The sequence below is a fragment of the Oryza sativa genome, chromosome 3, assembly GCF_034140825.1.
Source record: "Oryza sativa Japonica Group chromosome 3, ASM3414082v1".
Taxonomy (NCBI): Eukaryota; Viridiplantae; Streptophyta; class Magnoliopsida; order Poales; family Poaceae; genus Oryza; species Oryza sativa.
In genome coordinates this window covers 34,179,561-34,204,403 of record NC_089037.1, presented here as the reverse complement: position 1 = coordinate 34,204,403, position 24,843 = coordinate 34,179,561, and the positions used below count along the sequence as shown (strand labels likewise).

At 39.8% G+C, this 24,843-nt stretch overlaps 3 protein-coding genes across 3 annotated transcripts; all 3 read left to right on the top strand.

Moving 5' to 3' along the window:
- Positions 1–3,542: 3,542 nt before the first annotated feature.
- Positions 3,543–7,482, top strand: LOC9268807 (tryptophan synthase alpha chain). The gene is made up of 6 exons (XM_015777628.3): positions 3,543–4,261; positions 4,638–4,714; positions 4,817–4,894; positions 5,009–5,146; positions 5,251–6,371; positions 7,181–7,482. Exons 1-5 carry the CDS (start codon positions 3,718–3,720, stop codon positions 5,383–5,385), a joined length of 972 nt encoding a protein of 323 aa, XP_015633114.1. The 5' UTR covers positions 3,543–3,717; the 3' UTR covers positions 5,386–6,371; positions 7,181–7,482.
- A 7,183-nt stretch (positions 7,483–14,665) lies between these two features.
- LOC4334427 (indole-3-glycerol phosphate lyase, chloroplastic) lies at positions 14,666–17,573 on the top strand. The gene is made up of 5 exons (XM_015777627.3): positions 14,666–15,375; positions 16,576–16,652; positions 16,762–16,839; positions 16,936–17,073; positions 17,173–17,573. Exons 1-5 carry the CDS (start codon positions 14,829–14,831, stop codon positions 17,305–17,307), a joined length of 975 nt encoding a protein of 324 aa, XP_015633113.1. The 5' UTR covers positions 14,666–14,828; the 3' UTR covers positions 17,308–17,573.
- A 3,903-nt stretch (positions 17,574–21,476) lies between these two features.
- LOC9270552 (indole-3-glycerol phosphate lyase, chloroplastic) lies at positions 21,477–24,589 on the top strand. The gene is made up of 6 exons (XM_015777626.3): positions 21,477–21,944; positions 22,024–22,345; positions 23,225–23,301; positions 23,418–23,495; positions 23,604–23,741; positions 23,869–24,589. The coding sequence occupies exons 1-6, from the start codon at positions 21,714–21,716 to the stop codon at positions 24,001–24,003; spliced, it is 981 nt and encodes a 326-aa protein (XP_015633112.1). The 5' UTR covers positions 21,477–21,713; the 3' UTR covers positions 24,004–24,589.
- The last annotated feature ends 254 nt before the right edge of the window (positions 24,590–24,843 follow it).

Genomic DNA, 24,843 nt, shown 5'->3' with positions numbered 1-24,843 from the left:
TTTATTAGAAAAATTTAGCAACATATAACATTAAAATATAATTTTAATAATATATTTGATTTGTATTAAAAAAATTATATATATATATATATATATATATATATATATATATATATATATATATATATATATATATATATATATATATATATATATATATATATATATATATATATATATATATATATATATATATATATATATATATATATATATATATATATATATATATATATATATATATATATTAAATTTGTTTGGTGCTCCATGGTGCCTGGGCTCCATGATTCAAATTGAGTATATACTCAATTCAAATGAGTATGAAATTTTTTCAAATGTTTAGGTATTAATATTAACTATACAACTAGTTCAAAACAAGTTTAAATTGAATTTAAACATGTTTTTATTAGGATTTGATTCTAGGTATATAGCATCCAAATATATAATTAGTTAGGTATGTAATACTGGATTGTCAAATAAAGTTGAATTTAAGTTGTTTTGTTTCTAGGTATAGGTATGAATCGAATACTTATAACTAGGTATATACTAACAATTTAAATTTTTTGAAAAATTTAGACGAATTTGTGTATTTTATACCATGGTGCCCCATATGAGTGCCCTATATATATATAATTTAAATAAGTTTAACTTGAAAAAAAAAAATCAAAGTATCAGATATGCTCAGTCAGATTCATAAATGCAAAATACGTTGCATTATGTACACTCGCAACAATATGGGCCCTGTTTAATTTGCACAGTGCACAAAAATGTCATATATCTGTTCTCTCTCTTTGAGAAAAAAATGACATATATATGTTCACATGCTATAGCATGTTCTACGCGCTATTGATTTGTGTTTTCCTATATGCACGGGTGCTGGAATGCAACATTTCTCGAATATAGCCTTTTGCAAGGCCAATATGGTTTGGAAATTGGAAGTGTCTAAACAAATCAGTACTAGCAAAATTTAGCAATCAGCAGGAAACACGCCTTTCCTTTGTTATGATTTGTTCCTCGTGAAATTCATATACTCATTTTTTCTAGCACATTATTCATATACTCCGAAAAGGCCAAATACATGCATGCTAAGCTTCTAGAAGGCATAAACATGTATTAGTACTAGTCTTTGATGTCCCTCTCAAGCTATGTACTATTAATTGGAGTATATACGTAGAGAGACAACCTAGAGTATTATTAATCGGAGAATTTGTTTGTCTCAATTTTCAATCTCAATTATATTTTTGTCCTCTCACTTTTTTTAGGATTTACAAATTTAGAGCCACATCTTTTCGTTTATACTTATGCTTATCAGCCAAAATTTAAATTTTTAACCTTAAATTTAAAGCTGATTTTAAGGTTTTTTTCATTGAAGTTTATTTGTCAGCTTTTGCTTTTAAATATATTGCTAAGAACACGTATAAAAAATTTTTATTCATAAATTACTTTTCGTTCACAAATACACCGAAACGATGGCTCCGTTTGTTCCCCAATTAGTTTAGTCATACGCCGATCTACCGAATAGAGATCGACGACGGACGGTTAGGAGAACGTCACTAGCTAAGCTGATGGAGCACTAGTGTACTGCTCCTTTCGTGACGTCAGCATTTACACGTCAGCAGGTTTGATCAGCAGTCAGCAGAGCATGCAGACACTATCACAACGCCAGTATCAGCAGGTACTAATCGTACTAATTGTGTTCACGTTCATCAGCTTTTTTCCCCCCCTTTTTTGAGCACATTGACGTTCATCAGTTGGATTTCGTTTCTGCCGGTGGTCGAGAGGAAATTGGAATGGTCAGTTGGTCATTGTTGCTTTGGTTTGGTCTGGTCAGTGCAGTGAACAAGTACTCGTACTGAAGTGTCAGGGATGGAGTATTGGATCGTGTCTGGGCCATCCGCGACGAACGGTCGTCGCGCGAGCGTGTGGCCACGAACAAATTAACAGAGAGTGGTGCTGCTTAACACTGCACGTTTTGCACGGCGGGGCTAGCTATTCCGACCCGACACATCTCCAAACCGAAACCGAGCTGACGCGCCCGTGCCCGCGTGCCCACGACATCGACCTATCAAGCAGACGTTTCCTACTATTTCTCCACCGCAAAATATAAAATCTACAAATTAAATAAAAAGAGTTTTTAACGTCTTTAAAGAATGGAGGTCCCAAATCACATCTGTCCACCAAGGGCATGTGCAATAGTTTCTAATAACGGGCTCTTTTCGTTGTCATGCAAGTAAATTTGATGATGTGGAAGAAAGAGATGGAAGAAATAAGAAACAACGTTGCTACGCATGCAACGGCTCAGAGTCGACTCTTAGCATTTATTAACGGAAAGTTTGTTGCATGAGGGTGTAAAAAAGGAAAGAAGTATAATAAAAAAAATATTTAGTGCATTAATGGTTTAGAAATCTTATTGTCTCTATTATTATAGGAGGATAGTCTCTAGTGACATTAATTAATATAGAGAGCTCATATTAGACTCTACATTTGTGCATGCCCTAAGGGTGTGTTTAGTTCATACCAAAATTGGAAATTTGGTTGAAATTGGAACGATGTGACAGAAAAATTGGAAGTTTGTGTGTGTAAGAAAGTTTTAATGTGATGGAAAAGTTGGAAGTTTGAAGAAAAAATTTGCAACTAAACACGGTGTAAGTATCTCCAATTTTTTTGGAAGGTTTAAAGAGGCACAGTAGTAATTCACCATTTCACATGTATTCATAGGAGGAATCCCGAGCGGAGGTCGTCGAAGCAAGCGGCATCGGGTGGGTCTAATACACGATCGTTTGCCCTACACGAACGGGTCCGGACCTATTTCAGCTGTACATATCGGCTTTGCTCGCTGTTTCTTTCCTTTGTATTCTCGTGCGCGCATAGCAACTGCAACGAGCCACTGATCTTTCAGCCATATGCCCCTGACTCCCTCTTCTCTAGCCCACGTGCAAAACCTTTATAGACCCACTAGCTCAAGCATTTTCTCTTGCTCATCGAGAGTTCTCTACTTTACGTATACTGCTAATTTATAGCTTGATACATGTACTACTAATTTATACATAGTAATTTTATCTATATAAATTTTATATATACTAACTTTGTATGTTGCAACTTTCGACATGGAAAGTTATACGCAGATAGTACATAGTAACTTTATACATGGTAACTTTATATATGTAAACTTTACACATATAAACTTTTGACATGAATTTTTAAAGAAATGTATGAAGGAATTTTAAAAATAAAAAAATGTAAAAAATCTATAAACTTACTATATGCCTCTAAACCCTAAATGGATAAAATAGAGAGTACGGTGTATTCAAGTAGAAAGTGAAGTAGTATTTGTAAACCACAAACTTAAAAGTAAATGGGTCATGGGTTCATCTTGTATGCATGCAATAGAAAAGTCAAGGGAAAAAAGAGAGAGAAAATGCATGGGCAGCCTAGCATGCTTGCGTGGACAGTCTGGCGGCTCGTCTCTTCGTTCGTTCCTAGGTCCAAGTACCACCTCACGCCATGCTCCCCTCGCCGCCGCTGCGATCTACTCCTATATAAACTCCGCACACGCCGAGAGGCGAACGCCATCAGTTCACCACCGCACCCACCGCGACCCGATCGATCGAACCAGTAGGCGTACCGCGTACGTACGTCGTACACACCGCGCGCGCGCACGCCACGCCGCGGTTACGTTCCACCGCGCGTACGTAGCCGCCACACACCGCGACGTGCATGGCTTTCACGGTGAAGGCGTCGTCGCCGTCGTCGCCAGCTACGACGCGCCTCACGGGTGCGTTGCACGGCGGCGCGGCGCGGGTCGCGGCGCGGAAGCTCCCGGCGGCGGCGGTGGCGGCGTCGCTGACGCTCGATCGGGCGCCGGCGCCGGCCGGCGCCGAGCGCGGGATGTCGTCGTCGGTGTCGCGGACCATGTCGAGGCTAAGGGAGAAGGGGAAGGCGGCGTTCATCCCGTACATCACCGCCGGCGACCCGGACATGGGGACGACGGCGGAGGCGCTGCGGGTGCTCGACGCCTGCGGCGCCGACGTCATCGAGCTCGGCGTGCCCTTCTCCGACCCCTACACCGACGGCCCCGTCATCCAGGCCTCCGCCGCGCGGGCGCTCGCCGCCGGCGCCACGATGGACGGGGTCATGTCGATGCTCGCGGAGGTGACGCCGGAGCTTTCCTGCCCGGTGGTGCTCTTCTCTTACTTCGGCCCCATCGTCCGGCGAGGTCCGGCCAACTTCACCGCCGCAGCCAAAGAAGCCGGCGTACAAGGTATATGATATTATCCATCCGCCCCTAAATATTTGACGCCGTTAACTTTTTAAACATATTTGACTATTCGTCATATTCAAAAATATGTAAAACTACATATATATATATATATATATATATAAAAGTATGTTTAACAATGAATCAAATGATGGAAAATGAATTAATAATTACTTAAATTTTTTAAATAAGACGAACGGTTAAACATGCTTAAAAAAATCAACGGCGTCAAATATTTAAGGATGGAGAAAGTAATATACTGTACCTAACAATTAACATTCTGTCCATGGTCATCTGAATCTAAAGGCATTCTTTTTTTTTAGTTGTAACTTGTTGTAGTAGTTTGCTAATTTGCAGTTGTTACACATGTGTGTTCCAGGTCTTATAGTACCAGATCTTCCTTACGTAGAGACATCCACTTTCAGGAGTGAAGCCATCAAGAACAACCTAGAGCTGGTATATATCTATGTAGATTTCATTACTATATGATCATCAGTGAATTAATCTATTTAATTAATTACCAATAAATTGAATCTATGCGTGAATTAATGGGTGCAGGTGCTGCTTACTACACCAGCTACACCGGCAGACAGGATGAAGGCAATCACAGCGGCTTCAGGAGGATTTGTTTATCTGGTAAATACACTATAACAAATCTTCAGAAACCCTGGTTACTTGTTATAAGTTTAAGTAGCTTTCTGAAAAAGACCAAATAATAACAAATTGCTTGCTGTAAAACGTGTCATGCAGGTTAGTGTCAATGGGGTTACAGGATCTATCCAAAACGTAAATCCGCGTGTTGAGCATCTCCTTCAGGAGATTAAGCAGGTCACTGACAAAGCTGTGTGTGTTGGCTTTGGCATATCAACCCCTGATCATGTTAGACAGGTGATTAAATTATCATTTTATCATGCATATATGTTTGTACCATCTAAGTTTCCTTCTCAACGATTGCAAATTCTGAAAAAAATGTAATTGTAAAATGGACACAGATAGCAGATTGGGGTGCAGATGGAGTGATCATTGGCAGCGCAATGGTGAGGCAGTTGGGTGAAGCAGCTTCTCCCAAACAAGGGCTCAAAAGGCTGGAGAAGTATGCTAGGAGCCTCAAGGATGCACTACCATAGAAGTTATTATAGAAACCAGGCACCAGCTGCTAAAAAATTACACGTGAGATTAATTAATTAATCTCTCGGTGATCACTACATTCAGATAGGGAAGCTGAATCTGCCTTTCTTATAGTAGCTGAGTAAATGGACACAGATAGTAGCAATATAACCTGTTATAAGTCATAATGTGTAGCCACCTTAGGGAATGCAAAATACCTCGTCATTGCAGAGGTTATATGTTAATTCTTCTATTGTATGAATGAAATAAAAGTAAATTATGTTGACGGTACAATAATTTGTTAGGTGGATACAATCTATCTAGTACTATAACTTAAATTGAACATCCAAATAAAATAACTTAAAAAGTGGGTGCATTCTAAACAAGAACTTAACAATTTAGTATTTTAGTGTAGCTAAGACTCGTTTGGCACAGCTCCAACTTCCAACTCCAACTTACCTAGAGCTGGAGCTGTGACAAATGGTCTAGATTCACCAAAAAATAGAGCGGAGCGGGATGAATCTCTCCTAGAAATTATACTACCGAGATGGAGTGGCAAAAACGTTGCTCCGCAGATCCACTCCAAAATTAATTACAGCTCTACCCACCATCTTTCGTCGAAATTACAGGAAAAATGCCACCGCCCTACCCTTGACCCACCCAAACCGCACCGCCCATTCCCCCCACCCCCGAGCCGCAGCCCCTTCTCTCTCGAGAGCGACAAGGGAGGCGATACCGCGAGAGGAAACGGCGGAAGCGCACGACGGCAGCGGCGGCGGCGCACGGTGCGGCGTAGGCGCACAGCGCGGCGGTTGGGGTGGTGCACGGCGGCGGAGTAGGCACACGGCGCGGCGCATGGCGACGGAGACCTCCCTCGTCCTCTCGACGCGGCGGTTGGGGTGGTGCTACGGCTTTCGGCGTCATTACAGCTCACAGCAGCGGGGTGATGCAGCACGGCGACGACGGCGGAATCAGAGCACGGCAAGGTTCCAGATCTGTGTACAAGGTATTTTCCAAACCCTAGTGATTTGGTTCATTACTCTGTGGATTGATTGTTCATATTTGCAAGGTTTTCACATCGGTGTGCATGTTTCCAAATCTGTGTGCAAGGTTTCCAGATCTGTATGGTAGAAAATGAAACAAGAAAATTAACTATGGATGTATATATGGATGTTTGGATGTACTTAATCTTACGATAACTATGGATGTATATATGGATGCATACAGTTGTCTAAAGTTCATTGTGATGCATATATGGATGTAACCATGCGTGCTGCATATATATAAGCGCAAGTGTGATGTGAGTGTTTGAATGTATCATCTGAAAACTAGTAACCTCTATTCAGAATGTATTTGCGTTTCAGTTTCAAAATGTATTTCAGTTTTAGTTTCTGATTGAAAATGACAAATGTGTTGCCTTTCAGTTTTGGATCTGTGATATGCCATATGTTATGCTTGCAATGAACCTCTATTACAGATCTCTAGCATGAGATTGACCAATAAAAGGTTGTCAAATGTCAGATAGATCTCTAGGATGAATTGATTGAAGTATGAATTTGGTTGCACTGTTTATATGTTCATAAGTAAAACATATGCAGTTGGGTCAGAAAAAACGCAAGTTATGAGTTGTTTGCCACTAGAATGTCTTCAAAAGTTTAGAGAATATTTGAGCTCCACTTGATGGCTAGTCATTCTACTCCCCTGCTTTCATCCCAGACCAAAAGATGTATTTGTATTTTAGTTTGACACCGCAGGTTCTTTTTTCTATTGGATTCATTCACCACTGATTCAGAGTGTTGCTTGTTTTTCATGCAGCAAACTCATGCCAATTGCACGGGACAACATAAAAGAATTTATGTCATCCTCTAACTGGAAGAACCTTTTGTTGCCTAAAGATACTCAGCTGGCAGCTACTTGTATGTTGTGAACAAAAGACCTCTCAATGTTCTGCTGCTGAAATATTAAGAGATCGTGACAGAGCATATTATTAATATCAGATCTATGCCATCGAGCGAGTTATGTACTGGACCTTTGATTTATATTTCGATGACAATGCTACTATTATTAATGTACTGAACATTTGTATTATTTGCTAATTATGTCAACTATTTTGTCAATTATTATTTAACTTACAATTTTGTTGAAATTCTAAAGAAAATAAACAATTATCACTTATATACCACAAAAACAGCAAAAACCACAAGGGTACTATTGTCAACCACTCTCCTATCCTCTCTTTTAGGAGTTCTGGAGCTGACAAAACTAGCCAAACACTTTTCAGCTCGCTCCAGCTCCCACTAGAGCTAAGCTCCTGTTGGAGTTGGAGTTTGGAGCCCTACCAAACGGGGCCTAAGTATGTGTTGTTTTCCTCGGAAAAAAAAGAATGTACATGTTGTTTTGGTTAACGGATGGTAGATGAGTTTTTTTTTTCACAAAGTTAATATTCCAACACATAGCAATCCGGCGAAATATTAACTTATAATTAGTATTGAATTTAATCTATAAGAATTACACTACTCATCCAATTTGCACCAACAATTTGTGTCACATTCTCAAATCTCAACCGAAATACAAGCATTTCTATATTGTAAAATTTAATTGACTTCTAATTACTAGAATTACAAAATTTAAGTATTCTCATATAAATCTGTGCAAGTATTTAAAAGCTGAATGTGTGTTAAAAATACTCAAAATAATTAAGATGTTGCTGCGCTTCTTAAATTATTATACCAAAATGCAACCACCTTGTAAGTTGCTACTTCTTCCGTATGCTCACTTATTAAGTTCATGCACTAAATTACACCGGCATATCAAGTTGTTGCACTAGCATACTTACTTCTTAAGATTTTTTTTTCACTAAATTACACCCACATACTAAATTTATGTAATGTGAATGTAATTTTTACACATATTCCCCATCCACCCAAACCTAGCCCTGTCAGCTCCTTAATTTGCCATTTTGCCTCAATCCTCTCCTCTCCCTCTCTCGCTCTCTCCATGTGGCGGCGAGCCACGCCTCCCTGAGATTTTAACAAATCTGACTGAGCCACCTGCTCCGTGATTGGTAGCAAGAGTTTAACAACGGTGATCAGAGGCTGACCTCCTCAAACTAGGTAAAATAACACTATATTTACTGTAATTTTATAAATTTTGAAAGATTAGTATTATTTGCCCTTTCCAACAAATAAAATTTGGAGTTTTTGGTTATGTACACTCTGTCATCATGCAAACAAAAATCAAAATACCCTTAAGCAGTAAGCAGCGAAAAAGCATCTAAGCAGTATACTACATGCATGCTTCTCGAAGATATATAATTATTATATACTCCCTCCATATTTTAATTTATGACGTCGTTGACTTTTTAATAAACGTTTGACCTTTTGTTTTATTCAAAAAATTTATGTAATTATTATTTATTTTATTGTGACTTGATTTATTATCAAATGTTCTTTAAGCATGACATAAGTATTTTTGTATTTGCATAAAAAATTTGAATAGGACGATGGTCAAATGTTGATTAAAAAAGTCAACGACGTTATACATTAAAATACGGAGGGAGTATGTAGTATTAATACACTATTACTAGTCTTCGTCGTTGTCCCTGTCAAGTGTATGGCTGTATGCAGAGAGCAGAACCAACCTGGTTGCTAGATTGTTCTGTTTAGGGATGGTTGCTATTGCTACTCCATAGATTGTTGGGTTGTACTGTACTAGTTTTCATGGCAATAGCAATGCATCCCTGTTCGACGCATCTAAAGATATTTGGCACCACAAACCGCTACAGCATAAAGTTTTTTTCTATACACCTAGTACAATAGCACCCAGATATAAGTAGCGGTTTTGTGCTTGTGCATATGCATTGCAGGAGCAGAACATTTGTTTCTTTTTTCTTTTTTTTTTTGCACCGAGCAGAACATTTGTTGCATTGCAGGTTTCCTTGAAAAAGAGTCATGATACGAGTCGGGGCTTCTTTGAAACAAAGAAAAAAATTAAAAAATTTAAAGGATTTGAACTATATGAAAAATTCGTACGAGGCTCTTTAGAATAAAGGTTTGGATCTCTAAAATTTGTTTGATATTCCTATAAAATGGCATGTTTCATGGGAATTTGGGAGGATTACTAGCATGAGCTCCAAGCTCTTGGAATTTTTGCTTTGTGTTCATCTCTTTCTCCTTTGTAATTGTTCTATGTTTTTTATTCCTTGGAATTTAAGGTGTGATGATATTCGAATTACGTGATTTTTCTATTCATGTGTTTTGATAATATTACGTTCCAAAAAAGTCATAAAGGTTGCGTTCGTTTCTGCTACCACTACAGAGGGCTAATCTCTTATTTACCGTGAGATTGTGAGAATGTTTGTCAAACCGTTAAATGATATTTTATAATTATTTTTATATAGAAAGTTTTAAAAGTTCAAATGTATAATTTTTGGTTTTTTTAATAATTAATACTCAACTAACATAATAATAATGCGCTAATGGCTGTTTCCTTTCGCACCGCCGCTAAACATCCACACCAAAACGTACGAAGAACGCAGCCTCATGAGTAACATCGACAAACGGCAGTGAGCTGTGTGTGAGAGTGCGAGCCTGTGACGCCATATAAAGTGAATATATTATCTGAATATTCTTGTTTGGTTCTCATCTTTTTCCAACGATTGGCCTTGTTCGGCGGCCACTTTTGCCGTAGCCGCAGCGGCTGCGGCAGACTAGCCGTTCAAAGTCTCTTCAATCTGCCGAAATTTTGTTTAACTGCATTGTCTGCACACGTTACTACATATACAACATCGTATATACACATACTCATGAATATATTCCCTAAAACATACTCTGAAAAGGTAAAAACGAGTGACACATCTCTAATATAATTGATAACATTATAATTTTGTACGTATTTTTCATGAAAACCAGAATTTAAATTTAGCGAATAAACCCTAGCGAATAGAGCGTACTTCCTAGGCACAATTCTATCACCACATCAATTGTGTGCAGCCGTATAAGCTGCCAAAAGAATCGTTACGAGAGATGAACGAATCCTTCTAGATATGACCGCGCCGACGATGGAGGGAACCGAGACTGCACGGCGTCGTCTGCTGCCGCGGCCGGCTGCGCAGCCTCTTCCTCCTGATCCGTCTTGTTCCCCCCTTCCGTCACCGCTGCATGTGAGTGACCATGCTTCTCGATTAGACCCACGGTGAGGATAACCATCTCAAGATACTCCCTTCGTCACATAATATAAGTATTTTGATATTTTATTTGTACTGTTTAATCACTCACCTTATTTAAAAAGTTCATACAAATAAAAATACGAAAGTGTTTAAAATATTTTAGATAATAAAATAAATAAAAATTAAATAATAATTCTATTTTTTAATAAGACGGCAAACAGTGATAAAAAAGTTTAAATCTTTTATATTAGGGGACGGAGAGAGTACTAAGTCAAATAGCCCATCACTAGCTTTTAGCTGATGTGCTGTACTAGTACTACTGTTTACGTCAGCGTGTTGGATAAACAGCGGAGCTCCCAAACACATCTTTTGTTCGGATTAGTAGTTAATCCTGCTACGAATTACTGCTCCATCCGTTCAAAAACAAATAATTTATCACACATATCAATACAAAACTAACAAACTAGAATACATATATTTTATCAAATCGGAATACAACTATTTCATAATTTATCTACTTCCAGTATAGTTATTCATTGCTTTTACAAACTCCGGTCCAATGATTATTTACAATAAACTTACCTAGAATAAATGATAGAAGTTAGAAATAAAATTTATTGCTCCATCCGTCTCATAAAAAAATAACATAGTACTGAATGTGATACATCATACTATTATAAATTTGGACATATCTCTATCTAAATTTATTGCACTAAAATGGATCACATTCAGTGCTAAATTTATTTACTAGGGGATTGAGGGAGTATGATACAGAGAAAGTAGTACGTATAACGTAGTACCTAGTACTAGTACTAGTACATCTGTACATGTGTCATGTTCATGCAGCCGGTGGTCCATTCATCCAGAAATACATCGATGTAGCAACATGAAACACCGCAGTAATGCAGTATGGTGGGAGCGTCGCCGGTACGTTCGGAATATGACCATCTAACTTATTTTTCTTTGGCTTCGAGACACTTGATATGTGGATTCGTTCGAGAACGGATCATATGTCAGCGAGACAAATAAGTTAGAAGAAATTAACAAGGGAGTGGATTCAGACTCTCATGAGCACGTTCCCTTGTTATTTGTATATCATTTAAATGATTATGAAAAATAATTCAACAAGATAGATTAATATGTGATAAATCACTTTACAAACAAGCAAGTTAAAATTTAACTTCTACAAGTTACAACAAAAAACAAATGGAACTATGACTAGTTAACGTGTATTCACGGTCAAATTTGTTTTTCTCGTTGTAATTTGTAGAGTGATTTATCACATATTAATCCATCTTGTTAATTTTTTTAAAAAAATTTCATAATCATTTGGATAACATGTAAAGGATAAAGGAATATTCCCTCAAGAGTTTAAAATACTTTCCCGGATATGTGAACAGTTCCTGGTACAAGTAGTATACTGAAGTTTTTTTTAGATAATGGAAATGGGTTACATCTCTAACCTCTGCCCACAGGCACACAGCCAAAAAGTCCAGAAGTGAATATAAAAGAGGTTAAAAAAGGCGAGATGGGACAAACCCCCAACTTCTACCGATAATATGATCTACTAAAATCATGTTTTTTAAAATCACGTAGAGTCTATCACAAAATTCTGTAGGTACTACGCCATCCAAACTGGAGTAAAAGTTCCTTGGCTACCAATTCCAAGCGTGTAGCACCACTGCGCATAGTATCTTGTTGTTCCTGTGAAAGCATCATACATCAAGAGTGGAGCCAATTGGAACACATGAAGATAATCTGCATGATGTTAGGCATTTTTTTATGGTTAAAAACCATATCATTATGGCAACGCCAAATTGACCAACATAGAGCACTAGCTCCAAATAAAATCTTTTTTTTTGTCTAGGCACTCCCCTTAGCTAGTTACCAAAAATATCTTTTGCATTGTGGAGAGGGGGAATATTGAAGGCAAAGAATACACATCGCCAAGCAAAACGTGCAACATGACAGTCAAAGAAAAGATGTTGGATGGTCTCTTGTGTATTAAAAAACAACATTGCTTGTTTCCCCTCCATTTTCTCTTTATGAGGTTATCTTTCGTCAAGATTAATTTTTTGTGAAGAAACCACATAAATACTTTGATTTTTAGTGGTACGTTTACCTCCCATAAGATCCTCTTGTGGATTCTGTTAACAGTGAAATTTGGTAAGCCCAAAGTTACCATCGGTTTAGAGTCAGTATCGGCTTCAAAGTTCTAGAATCAGCCGATGGGAGTCAAGTCGCCATGATGTCGTGTTCTTGGTGGAGTCGGATCAATCAAAGGAAGCTTATCTATAAGAGTTCGAGTTCAAGAAGAATGCGACATGACAGTTATCTATTAATTAGGCATAGTTTGTCATTTTCCTTTTATCCTTAGGAAAGTGTGTTTAGTGTCCGATAAGGACTTTATCTTTTCCTTTTTAGTTTCTTTCTTATCCGACAAGGACTAGTGTCTCCCTATGGGTATAAATATGTACACTCGAGGTCATTGTAATCAATCTCTACGATCAATACAATTCGGCGCATCGCCACCCTTTTTACTTCTACTTTTGTTTTTTTACGTTCCGGCGGAACTTGGCACCCGACGCGGGGCTGCATCGTCTTCGATATCCGGCGAAGGGATAAGTCCAATGTTCCGTCGGCCCAGGCAATTGTCTCATCTACATCGGCATCGTTCAAGGCTGCATCAGTACATTCGACCTCTTAGATTGCTCTGGTTTGGATGATATATTTGCCTACCTATTTATCATATGTCTATATTAATCTAGTTTTAGCATATCAATTTAGCTCTATCGGCTGCTTCTCGTTTTAGGATTTCTGCCGGTATCGGCTAAATCGCGTTGCTAGATTAGATTAGCTTAGATATCTACCACCCTGAAAACTCAGTCAACGGCTTGATTGTCTAGATATTATGTTTCTTTTCATACTTAGTGCTGCATCAGTTAAGTTTGATCTACTAAGTCGTGCTTAGAACCATAATCTCTAGCTTGCTTTTTGACTGCCAATAAGGTTTTCATCGGGGTTTCAGCCGGTGAGTTATCTGGACGTTGCATCGGCTCATAAGGATTGCATATACATATAAGTTGGATTTAGCCGATGACGACAAAGGTTTCACTGTTTAATCTAATCTTGTGGATTTCATGACATCGGACCTCCAGCTGATGTATGCTTTAACATTCGGATCAGTGCTTATTATATTTTGTTTCTAGCTGATTGGTTTCTACTGGATTATATTGTTATTTTATTACATCATCATCAGCCGATTGCCTTCATATCATTATTTACATTGGACATATAGCTGATTGCTTAAACCCTATCGCTATCGGCTGGTATCGGCATCGGCTATTATCGGCTATCAGCTGGAACTACTCCATCGGCTTAACAGCCGATTGGCTGTTTTGATCTACTATTTGCATATCTTATCAGTTGCAGGATCAAACTGACTGGCACGCCCGTATCTCATCAACCTTTGGACCTGCACTGGAGCTAAGCAGATCTTCCAGGCCGGTATGTTCGATTTTTTCGTCAACAGATTCTTACATTGGAATTGATGATCACATTATACATGGATTTGACCCAAAAATGGCCATTTTTATGTAGCGACCAAATAAAGCAATCCTTTTCATTTGACAGGGTTATGTTAGCTAGTCGAGAAATCAAATCATTCCACTCAACTAACTTTGGTCCTACAATTGATCGTCGGAATGAAACATTTAATGGTGTTGTGCTCATAACCTCTGCCAAAGTAGAATGTCTCTTTCGAATCACATTGTACAGAGAAGGATATTGATATTTGAGTGGTTGCAAGCCCAACCATGTGTCTTCCCAAAATCTTATTTCTATTCCATTACCAGGTTTAAAAGATCCATACTGAAAAAATTGATCTTTTACTTTCATTAGGCTAGCCCAAAATTGGGATGTTCCTGGTTTGTGTGACACGTGGGAGAGGGGAATAGTACACTGGAGTGGCTGGTCTCTGTTGAGCATCAGTGTGGCCACTGAAAAATGTACACCCACACCATAGAGCACTCTGGTTAACACGTTTCTCACGGCGCGCGCGGGCTACACCGAGCGGAGAGACACTTGCAATTTCCAAACCCGAGCTAATTATCGCCATCGCCCGCCGCGATCTATATAAACTCCGCGGCACCGAGAGCCGAGACATCCCATCCATCCAAGCACACGCGCGCACACGCACGCACGCACGTACATCGCGCGCGCCACGCCACGCCACGCCGCGGTCACACCGTTCCAAGCCACTCTCACACGCACGCGCGTCGCCGCCACTACACTCTCATGGCTTTCACGGTCAAGGCGTCGTCGCCGTCGTCGCCGGCTGCTTCTTCTTCTTCTTCCTCGGCGCCAGCTAAGCTCGGAGCGGCGCCGGGGAGGGTCGCGGTCAGGAAGCTCACCGCGGCGGCGACGTCGCTTAGGCTCGATCGGGCGCCCGCGGCGCCGGCGACGGAGCGCGGGCTGTCGTCGGTGTCGCGGACCATGTCGAGGCTGATGGAGAAGGGGAAGACGGCGTTCATCCCGTACATCACCGCCGGCGACCCGGACATGGGGACGACGGCGGAGGCGCTGCGGCTGCTCGACGCGTGCGGCGCCGACGTCATCGAGCTCGGCGTGCCCTTCTCCGACCCCTACAACGACGGCCCCGTCATCCAGGCCTCCGCCGCGCGGGCGCTCTCCGCCGGCGCCACGATGGACGGGATCATGTCGATGCTCGCGGAGGTGACGCCGGAGCTGTCATGCCCGGTGGTGCTCTTCTCCTATCTCGGCCCCATCGTCCGGCGAGGTCCGGCCAACTTCACCGCCGCAGCCAAAGAAGCCGGCGTACAAGGTAATTAATTAATTAATTACTCTCTGTTTTGCACTTGGACATTAATCTTTCATACACCCTCGTCTTTTTTTTAAAAAAACTTAATACTAGAATGTGACCCATAATGGAACATCTTAGTACTAAGATGTGTCTAGATTAGTTTTTTTTTACGGAGGAAGTATATATCAGTGATGTAAAATATCTAATACTAATAAACAGTTAAGTACAGTAACTGTACAGGGATCTGAACTGTATATATAGTGTATACGGTACATTTCTGATTTGCCTGCACAGTCATTTTGTGTTTTCTGAACCAATGTTGTCGTTCACCTTATCTTGAATAGGATTAATCTTCAATCAAATCAGATGGTCTTGAGTCGTTTTCATTTGTTTTTCACGTGCATAGCTGAGGTACAGCACATGTTTGGCCGTTTCTGGATCGATGCAAAACACCAATCACTGTCCTATATACATAAAGCTAGCCATAGATTCTTCAGGCCAAGCTAAGCCAAAAAAAATCTGTGTCTGAGGTTGTGATGTGCTCTCCGATGAGTGATCATTCGAAATCATTTATGTGGACAAGTTACAAGTACCATTACGTAATTAGAGCAAGTTTAATAGTATAGCCAACTACTAGTTCTAATTCATATATGGTCAATCTAATAGCTCATTCATACAGTAGTTACATACTACACTATTAATACCTAGTCCCACCTATCATACACACACTGCGTTTTGGAGTCCGTGCTGCAGCTAGCTACAAATTTGTAGCCCGCTGCCCTTCTCTCTTCTTATTTATCTCCTTAAAATATGTTTGCAGCTGCCTTATAGCCTGCTATTGTACCTGCTCTTATGCACGTTTATGCTTTTAGAGTTTTAGGCTGTGTTTGAGGGAGAGGGGATTAAGAAAATTGGGAATATACGCAAAACGAGGTGAGCCATTAGCGCATGATTAATTGAGTATTAACTATTTTAAATTTCAAAAATGGACTAATATGATTTTTTAAAGCAACTTTCACATAGAAATTTTTTACAAAAAATACACCGTTTAATAGTTTGGAAAGCGTGCATGTGAAAAACGAGTGACAATCTCACCAATCTCTCCCCAGTCTCCTTTGAAAGAACACAGCCTTAGTATTCAGGCAAAATTAATGCGTGCTAATCGGAATTCTAAACGCATTCTTTTTTTTTTGTTACTAATAATTTGCACACGTGTTCCAGGTCTAATAGTACCTGATCTTCCTTACCTAGAGGCATGCTCTTTCAGGAGTGAAGTTATCAAGAACAACCTAGAGCTGGTACGTATAGTATCTATGTTGATTTCATCAACATATAACCATTAGTAAATTTGTATGGTCAATTAACAACAAATTCTGGATTATGTTTTGTGGATTAAAATGGCTGCAGGTGCTGCTTACTACACCAACTACACCACCAGACAGGATGAAGGCAATCACAGCCGCCTCAGGAGGATTTGTTTACCTGGTAAAGCACACTAGTAAATCTTCAGAAATCCTGATTAATTACTTAATAGAAGTTTAGCTTCTGACACAATTGCTTGCTGTAAAACGTGTCATGCAGGTTAGTGTCAATGGAGTTACAGGATCTCGCCAAGACGTGAACCCGCGTGTTGAGCATCTCCTTCAGGAGATTAAGCAGGTCACTGACAAAGCTGTGTGTGTTGGCTATGGCATATCAACCCCTGATCATGTTAGACAGGTGATTGAATTACCATTTTATCACAAATGTATTTGGTAGATTTCCTAATCAAATATTGCAAATTCTAAAACATTATTGTCAATTGAAAAATGGACACAGATAGCAGAGTGGGGTGCAGATGGGGTGATCATTGGCAGTGCAATGGTGAGGCAGCTGGGTGAAGCAGCTTCTCCCAAGCAAGGGCTGAAAAGGCTGGAGAAGTATGCTAGGAGCCTGAAGAATGCACTTCCATAGAAGCTATAAAAACAAGTTGCTAAATAATGGCATGAGAGATTAATTAATTAATCTCTTGGTGATGACTAGCTACATGCATAAAAGGGAAGCTGAAGCTGCCTTTCTCATAGTCTCATAGTTAACTGTACCGCAAATTAGCACTAGAAAGTGTTATAGATAATAAGTGATGTATAGGCATCCAGATCCTTGGGGACTGTAAAACACCTCGTCTGTGTAGAGGTCGGATGTTAATTCTTCGGTTGTTCGAAGAAAATAATTGCTGCAAATTGTGTGCATATTTGTGCTAACAATCAACAAAGGCGCGAAACAAACTCCTTAACAACAAAAACCATATACACAAGACAACACATGTAAAGCACATATACCCCGAGTTGAGCTGGCTCTTCTCGACGTGGAGACACGAGGTCACTCGTCATAACATGACATTGTAAATGCTCTAAGTAATATCCTATATATATCTACTATCTTAAAAGCATAGTAGTCCTCTTCTCAGTCCAATTCCGCATAAAAAAAGCGCTAAAAGAAAGAGAGAACCCACTCTCATAAATTTCTATTTATCTTAAAAGCACAGTTATCCTCCTCCTCTTCCCACTCCAATTCCGTGTAAAAAAAAGCTAAAAGGCTAGAGATAAAATCAATCAGGATTTAAGTCCTGATTTCTATAAATATTACACCCATATAGTTAGGCTTTCAAGAGGAATTTAAGTCCTGGTTTCCATTTTTTAAATCATGTGTTAGGGGACGCGTTTGTGGATGTGTGAGTATGGATGGTGTTGGGTATCTAGTTGTGTGTGCTCGTATATGTTTGCCGTGTAATCCTAAAAAAGTTCTCAAAGAATCAAGAGAAAAACCGTTCGAGAAAACCGAGAGAAAAATATATGGAAGAGGGAATAAAAAGTTTGAAACATGTTCAACGGATCCCGTTTCGTTACAAGCACAGGACTAGTCATATGACTAGTAAAAAAATGATTTAAGTTTTATTTATCGCCGAAAATAAAATGCGCCGACTACCCACAACTTAAACCAAGATAGCCGGAAGGTCTACAGTGCAGTAACGGTTAAAAGCGTCGCGGTCGCGTGATTAACCGCAATCTCGTTGATAATGAACATTCCTTATAGTACAATTAATTACCATCACGCTGTGTTTGTTTAAGATAAAAGATCAGCATCACAAATCGCAACGTCCAAGGAATGGAAGAGAAAACAAATCCAACACACGCAAAGGCGTCGAATAATTAATTAAGCAAACCAATGAAAAGAAGATCTACCAGAAATGTACTGACCTTATCTATTGTCACCTTGAACAGAATGACACTTTGCGTCGTCTAATTAAGGAAATAATACTAAATCTGTTGGATTTTGACAGGAGAATATTTAAACTTGGTTTTCTTTATTCTCTCCGTGTTAATTTCGCTGTTGGATCGGCGGCCGCTGCGTCAATTTATGTACGTATGCTTTTTTTTCTCTCTTTCTTTTGGTGGGATTTATGTACGTATGCTGATCACAGCGATGACATGAAAATATTAGCTGCTCTCACGCCCGGTTGGTAACTTGGTATTGGTCGTGAGCCTGTCGACGTCATCGATCTTCTGGGCTGGCTATACTCTAGAGGAATTGCGGCCCACGACCCTCTCGGATGATTTCACCTTTGAGAAAGGAGGAGTACTCCCTACATCCCATTAAAGAAAAGGGTTAAAAACTAAGATAGTATCAGATCTGACACATCAAATCTGGATAAGAGATTGGTTTTTAATGTAACGGAGGGAGTACATCTGTGCGCAGGTTAAAAAAATTTCTTAGGTTTAAAAGTAATTTTTTTGTCATAATACCTTATGTTTCATATTGTAAGAATGTTTTGATCTTTTTACTAGTTAATTTTTTAATCGATTTTAAGACAAGTATGGTAACATATTTTCACTACAAAACAAACATGTACCAAAATATATTAAATGTTATATTTAATGAAACTAATTTTATGTTATAAATATTATTAAAAAAACTATAAATTTGGTCAAACTTAAGAAAGTTTGACTAGAGAAAAGATCATACTCCCTCCATCCCATAATATAAGGCGTGCACATATTTTAAGATTAAACATTTAAAACATTTGACCAACACTTAGTTTAATATAAAATAAATTTTATTTGTTAAAAAATATTTCATTGGATTGACATTTAAATTTACTTTCATATGGTTCTAATTTCGTTGTTACAAATATTATAATATATGAGAAATTAAAATATAAAGAATAGATTTGGAGACCGTGCCAACTTTAACCACGTCTTATATTATGGGATAGAGGAAGTAACGTTTTATAATATGAAACGGAAAATTATATACTCAATACGGGCTCTTGCAAGTATGAAAATGTTTTAGTTTTACACTCTGCAGAAAGACAATTTTGTAGTCTTTGCTACATATACTATTTTTAGTTGGTTCCTGAGCTGGCTTATATATTTTGTCAATTTGAGAAATAATTAGTCACTTGCCGACCTTTCCACCGTTGTCAACGGCTAAGATATATCTTATTTATATATTGAGCAAGAAACACGTTTATATTAGCCAGTACTCATATGTTCTAGTAGCTAGATTTGTACTAATATAATTATCGAATTGAACCCTCTCGGTCGATCGATCGGGAGAAAGCTCTGGTTAATTATATTGGTGCTTAACGAGTCAATAGTCGTTACCGACTTCGTCTTCTTCCCTGCGTCGTTTGCAGTGATTACCAAAAAGGCCAAAATTCCAAAAATAAAGGAGAGAGAAAACGAAAGTACGCATCTCGTCCAACTAATGTCACCTCAATGCTCTCTGGTTCATATTTAAACGGGAATCCCAAGATTTTGACAACAATATCATGCGCCACCTCTTGTTCTAAATGTAGATATATTTTTAAATCGTGCGCCTAAAATCCGAGTAAAATCAGCCCCATTTTTTGTGGTGACAGTTTTTTTTAAAAAAAATTTGGGGAAATCTGAAGTAATAACTTAGTTCATGGAATTATTACACATTATAAGCATATTATACATGAGAGTGGTAGCAATTTGTAAAGAAATCTCGTATATTGACTAACTTGTAGAGAGAGAGAGAGAGAGTAGAAAACCGTAAAACGACTTTACATTTATACATTTAGAATCGGAAGAAAGTATCCCATAGCAATAACACGAAATATAGTACAAAGTGCACACAAATGTTCTTTTTAAGAAAAAAAGAAAAAAAAACATTGAACATGCACGATACGCACGTGGTGGCATGTACTCGATTCTGTCTGCAGGGTACATGCATGCCAATGCATGATGTCCATGTTCTTTTATGCGAGTAATTAGCTACAACAAAGGTTAATTAGAATGTGATTCGATCTGTACTGTAGAATCCATATATTGGTAACACCTAATATACTTGCGAGCGGAAGGAACGGAACTTCAGCGTTTTCGACTCTGCTCTCACTTCGGTCTCAATAGTTTTAGAGTACATCCTCACTGAGGATCATCTATGGTCGTTAGCTGGCGTTGCTTCTTTTGGGATTTCCTTGGGAAGGTAGTGTAGCTCTGCTCTCCTTCCCGCTAATTGGAGTTGTGTTTAGCCGTCGTAGTAGTCTCTTCATTTTTCCTTTTTTTTTTCCGTTTTTGTCTTTTCTCTCCTCCTTTGGCATAAGCCGGTCTGGCTGATTGCGTTGTGTAAATAAACACTATTGTCTTCTAATATATTGACCTGTAATTTTTTTGCGTATTCACGAAAAACATCTAATATACACACACACACAATATTTCAGAGGATGTACTCCTACATGTTTAGCAATTGGTGAACAAAGGTAAACGGTGCGGATGACCACCAGTGAGCAGCTAGCAGTGCTTCGAAGTTCGTAGGAGATATATATTCTTCGCTCCACACCACACAGTATGGTGTCTATGGAACCATGGTGAGTTATCAGTTGGTGAGTTCATGCGTGTAGCTGATCAAATTAAGATATAGAGAATACATAGATCGAACTAGCTTGGAAGTTGAAACAAACAAACACACCGATCGATCGAAAGTGGCGTACGTCAGCCACGTGCGCCAGGGCCTCGACGCACGCACGCACGCGAAAACGACGCGACGCGCGCTGCGTGCGCGTCGATCTCCTAACCACGCGCGCACACGTGACACGCTCCACTCCACGGTAGTGGATTATCTCATGAGAGCTAATTAACCAGCATCGTTCGTCGTCTCAGCTCGTAATTAACGCGCGCCGCGATCTATATAAACGCCCGCCATGGCCTCCTCAGTCCTCACTACCCCAACCCAACCACACCAGTACACCACGGCTAATTAACTCGATCATCTCATCAGCCTCGCGGTCTTCGCGTCGAACACCTAGGCTACAACTCGAGCTGCACGTACACAGCGTCGCACGAGCGTACGTAGCAATGGCTTTCACGACGATGAAGGCGTCGCCGATGTCGGCTTCCTCCTCCTCGGCTCCGGTGTTGCGCCGGTGCGTCGCGCAGCCGGCGAGGGTTGCCGCCGCCCGGAGGCTCGCCGCCGCGGCAGCCTCGGTCGCTCTGGAGGCTTCGCCCGTGCCCGCCGCCGCCGCCGCCGCCGTTGAGCGGCGCATGTCGGTGTCGCAGACCATGTCCAAGCTCAAGGAGAAGGGCAAGGTAACAAACATATAGCGTGCATTGACGTAGAACGAGTTCATGTCGGTGCTGAATTGTGTTGGATTTCGTCATTGAGCAGACGGCGTTCATCCCGTACATCACCGCCGGCGACCCGGACATGGGGACGACAGCGGAGGCGCTGCGGCTGCTCGACGCCTGCGGCGCCGACGTCATCGAGCTCGGCGTGCCCTTCTCCGACCCCTATGCCGACGGCCCCGTCATCCAGGCCTCCGCGTCGCGGGCGCTCGCCGCCGGCGCCACGCCGGAGGCCGTCTTGTCGATGCTCAAGGAGGTGACGCCGGAGCTGTCCTGCCCGGTGGTGCTCCTCTCCTACCTCGGCCCCATCCTCCGGCGAGGTGCCGCCAACTTCACCGCCGCAGCCAAAGAAGCTGGTGTGCAAGGTAAATTTACATTTAACCAACTTATTATTACTCTCCTAATCTTTCACTTTTACTGATCCCTTAATTAACTTTTACTCATTTACGTGCATGCATGATTTGCATCTTAATTTGTACTACTATGATCTCCACTTTTTTCTTAAATCTTATACCTATACTTCATTTGTCAAGAGCAGGAGGACTGTAATTTAGGAGTATTTCAAGAAGAAGATAATACTCAGTACCATGTAGTAAAAGAGGAACATACACCGAAAGAAATTACCCAATAAAACTGAACATACCCGGCTTTGCCTTTTACTACCTGATTTAGAAAAAAAAACAACAATATTAGCCTGTCAGTGTCAGTGTTGAATAACATGATGGGCAGATTAATTAACAGTGAAGTCCATTATCTAAAAAAAATTAACAGTGAAGTGTAAACATCATAGATACTGTAGATTGGCGTACACACCCAAATTCAGGGAAACGTTCATGACAAGACTTGGTTTGGAAGTTTCGCTGAATATATGCGACACTCCTGGGCTCCAATCCCTGTCCTAGATTGTCTTTTAGTAATAATAAACTCATCAAATCTTCATCAGTACAATTTAGATGGAGCCAACAGGTCTCTTAAACTATATATACTAATGAAGTAAGGGTGGTTGTGATGTTACAATCCTAATTAAGATGTCTAATGAAGTGCTCATTGGAATATTGTTCCCTTATTACAAGAATTATTGTGCTTATGTAATAAATAATATTTGTTTACGAACCAACACCAGTCTGTGCCAATATAATTGATATAGTCGGAGAGTAACTAATAATAAATGATAAACCGAACACAGCAAAACTTATCTCTTTGACAGTGGAAATGCTAATTCACAGTTGTCACGTGTGTTTCAGGCCTTATAGTTCCTGATCTTCCTTATGTGGACACATGTACTTTCAGGAGTGAAGCCATTAAGAGCAACCTAGAGCTGGTATGAACATAATTAGTTCCTTTCATCGATTAATTAAGCAACCTAGCTAGAGTATACTACTCCAGTGATCAACATGTTCAGAATTCTGATGATTTTGTGCGGGTTAATCTCTGCAGGTGCTGCTAACAACACCAGCTACACCGGGAGAGAGGATGAAGATCATCACAGAAGCTTCAGGAGGATTTGTTTACCTTGTAAGTGCTAATTAAGTAGTATATATGCAGAAACCTGACTGCTCATTAGAAAGTTTAGCTTTCTGATCCAGATCAAATGACATGTTGTAAATTGTAATATATATGCAGGTTAGTGTCAATGGAGTTACGGGTCCCCGTCCAAAAGTAAACACACGCGTTGAGCATCTCCTTCAGGACATCAAGCTGGTCACTGACAAAGCTGTGTGTGTTGGCTTTGGCATATCAACCCCTGACCATGTTAGGCAGGTAAATAGCTTATTAATATCTCAAATTCCTTCAGAATGTTTGATTTGGTTGCAATTTAGTTTTTTCTTTTTCCAACATTTTTGCTGCAAAATCTGACTCATTTATGATCAAATGTAAATGGATGCAGATAGCAGGGTGGGGTGCAGATGGAGTGATCATTGGGAGTGCAATGGTGAGGCAGCTAGGTGAAGCAGCTTCTCCCAAACAAGGGCTCAAAAGGCTGGAGGAGTATGCTAGGAGAATGAAGGATGCACTGCCATAAAAATATCAAAATCTGATAGAGCTACAAAATCATTGTACCATGTTGCAGTAAATCAATGTTGTTAGGAAACGATGGACAAATAAACGATAAAAAATAATAGATCAATCACAGAAGACACGAGATTTTAACGTGGAAAACCCTCCCAAAACAAAAGAGAAAAAACCACGGATGCCAGCCAGCAAAATATCTTCACTATATCTGGGGTGAGGTTACATCGCCGCACGGCGGCTTACAAGAGGTATATATATGATGGAACTCTAAAAGGGATGACGATCCGCTACGCTCCGGCCCAAGCCTCCCGGCGACGGGCCTCCGCTCCATTACGGCAGAAGCTGGCCTTTATTAAATGTACCATAGTCTTTCGTCCTAGAATAAATTAATCTAATAGAAATGTGACATATCCTAATACTAAATTTATAGCTAATACTAAATTTATAGTATCGAGATATGTCAAATCCAGTACTAGATTAACTTGTTCTGAAATGAAGGTAGTAATTATTGTAAATACATTTGTATTAAAAATATCTGCAATATTATTTTCCATGGGGGTTGCAAAATTTATACAGCCCTCTGCTTGCTCAGATAATTGAAGAGTGTGCTGATAGATAGTCAAATCACGAGGTATCTGACTGGATCGGTTTCATAAAATAAAATAAAATGATACTTATTTTCTCCGTCCTAAAAAAAACTTAACTTCCAGAGTTTAAATTTTATCCAACAAAAAACCAACTTCTACTATCCTACATATACCCTTAGCACTAAAACAAGAAGTTTTATCTCTTCAATATCTTTACCTACCTATCACTCTTACGGTTTTTTTAATGATTAAGGGTATTTTAG